Source organism: Cupressus sempervirens, chromosome 10, assembly GCF_028749045.1.
Source record: "Cupressus sempervirens isolate cs-2001-9-10 chromosome 10, ASM2874904v1, whole genome shotgun sequence".
Classification (NCBI taxonomy): domain Eukaryota; kingdom Viridiplantae; phylum Streptophyta; class Pinopsida; order Cupressales; family Cupressaceae; genus Cupressus; species Cupressus sempervirens.
The window spans coordinates 62,748,484-62,754,802 of NC_143127.1; the positions used below are offsets into that span (position 1 = coordinate 62,748,484).

The 6,319-nt window shown below is 31.5% G+C and overlaps 1 protein-coding gene across 1 annotated transcript; it reads right to left on the minus strand.

Annotated features, from left to right (window-relative positions):
- Nucleotides 1-270: 270 nt before the first annotated feature.
- On the minus strand, nucleotides 271-2,189 carry LOC149532572 (spliceosome-associated protein 49-like). Its single transcript, XM_089804777.1, has 4 exons — nucleotides 2,096-2,189; nucleotides 1,780-1,991; nucleotides 1,519-1,657; nucleotides 271-1,015 (listed from the first exon to the last, which is right to left on the minus strand). Exons 1-4 carry the CDS (start codon nucleotides 2,127-2,129, stop codon nucleotides 927-929), a joined length of 474 nt encoding a protein of 157 aa, XP_089660903.1. The 5' UTR covers nucleotides 2,130-2,189; the 3' UTR covers nucleotides 271-926.
- Between the last annotated feature and the right edge of the window lie 4,130 nt (nucleotides 2,190-6,319).

The window sequence follows — 6,319 nt, forward strand, 5'->3', positions numbered from 1 at the left end:
TAATAGAAGATTTTGTCTTGTTGATTTATGCAGATAAATCCCAGCAGTAAATTTGAAGATTGATTCATGGGACTGAGAAAGACAAGTTTATGGTGTTTCAATGAGATACTATAGATTTATGTAAATAAAATATTAAATAGTTTAATTATTGATCAATAATTATTGATAAGTAGGATATAATTTTCTACAACAAATTAACTGTGTAGTTTTTGAGTCATTCTTACTGATTCATTGATCATGAGTAGCTGTTCAATCCATCTGTCATGAAAATAAATGAAAAAATAAAACAATTATCACCTTATATGAATGCCATGCAGAAGCTACAAGTTATTCTATATACATATAGTCATACTATATGTAGATTTTACTTACAATTTTATGATAAAAAACTTTTGTGCATCTTATGCACCTGGTAAATGAGTAAATGGACAAGGCGAGGCAGAGGATCGAGCTCCCATGTGACCCACTCTGCATGAAGGTCTGGAATCTACTTTGGGTGAGAAGAATGAAACAATCAGCTGGTTCGTTGTTTGAAGAAAGGTTCCATGACATCAATATCCATTTAAGCAGTGGCTACAAGACAGCTTATATGCACCGGTATCGAGTCTTAATAGTCTAAAGTGACTTACACTTTCATTGAAAAAGGTGCATATAAGTTGCACAGGCGCCCCCAATCCTTCAGTGTCTCACCTGCCTTTAATTAATGATGCACCTAACTGTGATCTACAGTAGATAGTGAATTTATTATGTATTTCTCTATAAATATATTGGACTGGACTTGTAATTAGCAGAGCCCATTTTTGGGTTTCTCCTCCTATGTTTCTCCATGGGGTTTCTCTCTGGTGTTGTGCTGTGATTTTCAACTATTCTTTGACAAGCGCCTCTCGGTGTGTGTGGGGATCTGCTCTTATATATCTCAAGGCCCGTTATATTCTATTGCATGACAGGGGAGACATTCTGTAATTAGAAACCTTCATATGAGATCCTGTCCTTCTGCCTCCAGGGCTGCCATTACCTGTGATTTGAAAGAAAAAAAATAGGGGATCATGAATACACCCAAACAAACATCTGTGATAGTGAAAATTAAGCCAATAATGCCATCAGGGTATTCACTGTTGAATTTGGCGAAGCTAGGAAGTAATTGCGAAGGAAGAATAGGGCAATCATCCGATGAGAATGAATGGTGTGTTTAGCACTCATTGCATTTAGATGATGCACACAGAGGTGAACCATTGGGCTCTCTCCAGATGTCGGGGTACCACTCCATTTCAGACACCTAAAGCTTCATGTCTGTGAGCATCACCTCGAGAGAATGACTGCTAAGTGCACTATTCATTCTAATTAGAGATGGATACTTGTGAAACACTACCCGTAAAATATGAATAAATGAAATTGGCTCAAAAACTGCATAATTGAATCCTGAACATCCTAACCTATCAACTTTGCTGAAAAATCAATGCATGCATTCTATAAGAACCTCTCTTTAAAAAAAGGGCCTAATAAGCATAGGTTTCTTACCATACAAGTAGTCAGCTCTACAAGAAGCAGATGGAGAGCTTGAAGTGGCCTTCCTGGGATTGGGGGTTTGCTGGTCACTACATTTCTGTGTAATCTGTCTACATGGCTGCTCTGAAACGGCTACATTTTGACCAGAGAACTGCACAATACAAAATTTTGAAAACTCTTAGCAAAGATCAATAAAACCTTTACTCTATGCCCAAAAAAGAAGAGAAAAAGGGGTATGGTTACTTTGAAAAGATGAAGAATGTATTCACTGACCCTGAATCTGAGAGGCCTGTTATGAAGGCAAACAAAGCCTGAAAACAAGTTGATTGCATACTGAGCATCTGAATGTGACGGGTACTCTGCAAATGCATAACCTTTGTGTTTCTTGCTTTCTTTATCTCTTGGAATGTTCAGATTTAGCAATGGCCCTGCCTGAACCATTATTTCATACAGCACTTTCTCCTCCACTCTTTCATCCAAGTTCCCTTTAATCCCATAAAACACACAAACATTTAGGGCATAGATCAAAAGAATAGCAAATAGCTATGCTGAGTGAAAAAAACTAAGATTGTTTTCTTTCTGTAATTACCAATGTAGACAGTAGCCTCTGGATTCCTTGCCATTCTTCCTCCCTTTGCAATCCTATTTTTAAGCAGCAAAATGCTGGCCGTAAACCAAAAATACCAATTTTGAGTTAAGAAACAAGACGAGCCTAAGTTGCTATAAATAACGAGGTCCCAACGGATAGATTTTCAAAATTGTTTCCTTGCCCGACTCGGGCAAGAAAAAGTTGTCGGCCCACTTCGAATCTTTCCCTTATTTTAAGAAAAAATATATATGTAATTATTAAAAAATAATACTAAAGATTAAATGTCGATTAGAATTTATTTTTCCTATTATGCGGGGAAGCATTAAAAATTGTTTTGTGTAAAAATCGGTGTACATAAACTTCATTTTTTTTAATAAAAAACTTATTATTATAAATCTTTAAAAACAAATCAATTTTTTTTCTTTTTTAAATTTAGATTATCTAATAAAAATTTATAAAAATTCAATTGAGTCAATTATCAATGTTAAGGTTTATTGGATAAAAATAATCATGCAAGCTTTTAATTACAATAGTCTAATTCGAATTTGAATGTAGTGATCACAACACCACCACCATTTAATTAATCGATTAAAACATAAACCTTTCAACTACTGTTTTCCTTAACACCCTCCTACACACACACATATCTTAAAATTATTTTTAAATAGATGCATTGAGGACATCTCTCTATACATTTATACAAAAAATTTAAAGATTTGTATACTAACGAATTAGCATTGTAAATTAAAAAGAGTATCCAAGACAACATATCGCAAAAAAATTAAGGTAATTGAAAAATGTAAGCTAAAATTTTAATTTACTTTTTAAATTGTTGTTTATGCTAATTAAACTATAAAATTAAGTAATATATACTCAATTTGTGTGGTTAGACTTTCGGCTAAATATCTAAATTATAAATGATAACTAGCAATATTAAATAATGATAGAGTTAAGTATGATGTAGAAAAAAATATTTTTTTGAAGGGAAAATAGGTAATTTAAGTATACTCTTTGTCAAGTTCTATGTATAGTTGTACTCCACTACAAGTCAATTTCAAAACTCTAGATGAAAATTGCATCGCAAAAATGTGATCCTGGATGATGCAACCATGATTTGGCATAGTATTAACTTCTCCCAAGTTCACTAAGATTGTTGCTTTTTGCTAACTATTAAGTGCTACCTTCAAAAACACACTAAAGAGAGAGAGAGCTAAAGTGGTTCTCCTAAGTTCATCCCCTCAATTAAACAAACTCTAAAGGTTGTGAGAAAGATTGATATGGAAATCAATCATGCAAGTGGTCTAAGTGTTGATTTTGAACTTTCCAACACTTTTTAAATCTACAAATCAAGATATTCATATATGTTCTCTTTTCTACTCTTTGCATAGTTTCTAATTAATGCTCACATTGGTGTGCACTAGATCAACACTCAATGGTTGATAAAAAGCCAAGAGATGGTCATTTGATTTTTTTTAATATTAGTCAGATATGTCATGCAATATTGCTCTGTCATGTTATGGAAGTCACTTACAATTTAAGGAATGTGTTAATACAAGACCTATAGAATATGAACATATTATAATCTAGGCTACTAATAAGGTCAATATTTATACAAAATATATGTAAGACATGTATAGGCTCAACAATATGGTCCAAGATTGTAAATGCTAATAAATATGGAATAGGGAGGAACTAAAGTTAGCACAAAAGTGCGTCACATGTGTGTCATCAAAATAAAATCTCTCACTATAAACCCAAAAATAAATTTATATTCATATAGGTATTCTTAAATTCATATGTAATTACAATCTTCTTTTATTTTTTAGGTGAATGTGAATACTAAATAGATGTGTTTCAATGTAAATAAGCACTCACAAGAAAAGATACAAAATAATATTAAGTCTACATAAAAATGTAGCAAAGTTTAAACAAAGTAATGTACCCAACATGCCATCATCATCCCCAACACTTATGCTCCAAAGGTACCTATAAAGAAACAAAAGTGTCCAATTTGTAGTGTTTATGCCACACTTTTATCATAGATAGATTTTTTAAGCACTTTCTTCATAGACAAAATTTGCAAGCACTTTTGTTAGAGACAAATTATGTAAACACTTTTGTCATAGACAAATCTTGTTCAATATTTATGATTAGATCATAATAATTTTTGTAATGATTATAACATCACATTCATATTATAATTGAAGTGTTGTTATGTAAATAAGATTTTATATATTGATTGGTTAGTTTTACTATGTGCTTTCACTATTGCTCTATATCAAGTACATGCACATAATGTTTGTCTTAAGTGAGCAAGCATGATTAAAATATAAATGATGATCAATACAAAAAAATCATGATGTTTGTATGACATTGTAGATTCAAATTGGAAACACTTAAAACTAGTAGAATAATTATCTCAAATATGTATAATTCTATATGTCCATTATATGAGATTTTAGTGTGTATTTATTATTTCTTTACATTTACTCATTATTATGGTTAATGTGTGTGAAAATGACTTTAAAATAGGAAATTAAAAATGTCAAATTTCTTTGATTCTTATTATTACAAAAAAGAGAGCCTTTATGTGTATATTTCTTAAGAATGCTTTTAGTTTTGTAAATATCTATTATTTGTAATTTATATTTAAATATTATTTTAAAAAATAAAATAATTATATTACAAAATGAAAAATTGTTTCATATAATATTGGATTTAAAGTTATAAAATACATGTTTGGAAAATTCAAACTTGAATGATAGAAGAAAAGAGGGTTCTAAATTTTAGATTTTAGTTGTAGACAAAGTGTTGATTTCATTTCATTTTATATTTTTACTAAGCAACTTAGTTCTAGATGAAAATTGGGTGAAATGGGAATATAAAAAGGGGATGCTTTCTTGATATGTTTACATCCTTACAAGATATAAAAGTGTTGTCATTATTTATGGTTTCTTGATGAATTGGAGAATTTCAACTTACACATTTACCATCACATCCTAATGGTACTTTCTTGATAATAAAATTCATATTGGGAGGAAACTTTGATACAAAGAATTCTAGTATATGTTTCATTTTTACAATAATTAATCCCTTTGTTCAAAGTAAAATTTAGAGCTCAATATCATTGTATTGGGTTATTTTAGCTTTTAAATTTGAAAATGAAATAGTAGCTAGGGTAAATGCACCAAGTTGTGGTGCCAAAAAGATAACACCCCTATTAGTTTTTCAAAATTTTCTATAGCACACACGCGCTATAGGGCGTAGGCACAATGTGAAATCTTATAAAAGACCTATAAGTTGTGTCCCATATCATTTTCTCCCATTTCTTTTGTTGGTTGCCTTCTCTACCCCCCAATAGTGTGCATGCATTTTCTAGAAGGTGAAAGATTTGCTCACTCTCCTCCTCAAAATGCCTCCTTGTCAATAGAGATCAAGATCAGATTCATTGAGTATGTCTTCTAACCTTGCATTGTTTTGTATGTTTTAGCATTGTTTTGTATGTTTTTTTTTTTAGAATGCAATTGGTTTCTTATCAAGAAATGTGAATAATCATTCACCAAATCCACGGCTTAAATAACAAAATCCTCCATAAAATCAAAATAAAAACCCTCCACAAGATCAAAATGAAAACCCTCATGAGGAAGAGCAAGAACCTTCACAACCTCCACTGATTGAAAAACCTCCTCCTGGAACCCAGGACAATATAATGAATGAAATAGAAAGAGGGAAAATATAATTAAAAGCAATCATTGGTAAGTTAAAATCTTGCGAGAGAACTAATCCTATGATAGCACAATTGACCTCCTCCCTTGAGTCCATTATGAGCCAGGTAGCTTTTGTTAGTGGTCAGTTGGATATTTAGCATGTTAAGTGAGAAGAACAAAAGAAGATATTATGTAAACAAATTATCCTATGAAGATGTAAAAAACACTTGGACATAACAAAAGATGAAACATATGCATTGTTTAAAAATCTAGGATAAGAAGAAACTATTAAAACTACAACTAAAAGGTTTCCCATCCACTGGTGCATCCATGATGATATTAGAAATAACTTTTGGGATAGATGGTGGATGGTCTTTGATGCCCCTCCCTACAATAATCATGAGGTTCCAATATATTTCTTAAGGAAATTGTATAGTAATTTTTTTTTGGGGAGATTCCTAATTATTTTTCCATGTCAAATTCTCAAGGTAGAGGTGGGGGTTGTCATTTGAGAGGT

What these genes read in the sequence shown, in the direction of transcription:
- LOC149532572 (XM_089804777.1), bottom strand. Translation starts at nt 2,129, where the DNA reads ATGGCAAGGAATCCAGAGGCTACTGTCTACATTG. An exon ending in AGAGGCTACTGTCTACATTG is followed by an intron (nt 1,992 to 2,095) that starts GTAATTACAGAA and finishes ATGGGATTAAAG; the next exon opens with GGAACTTGGATGAAAGAGTG. An exon ending in TAGAGCTGACTACTTGTATG is followed by an intron (nt 1,016 to 1,518) that starts GTAAGAAACCTA and finishes TTCAAATCACAG; the next exon opens with GTAATGGCAGCCCTGGAGGC.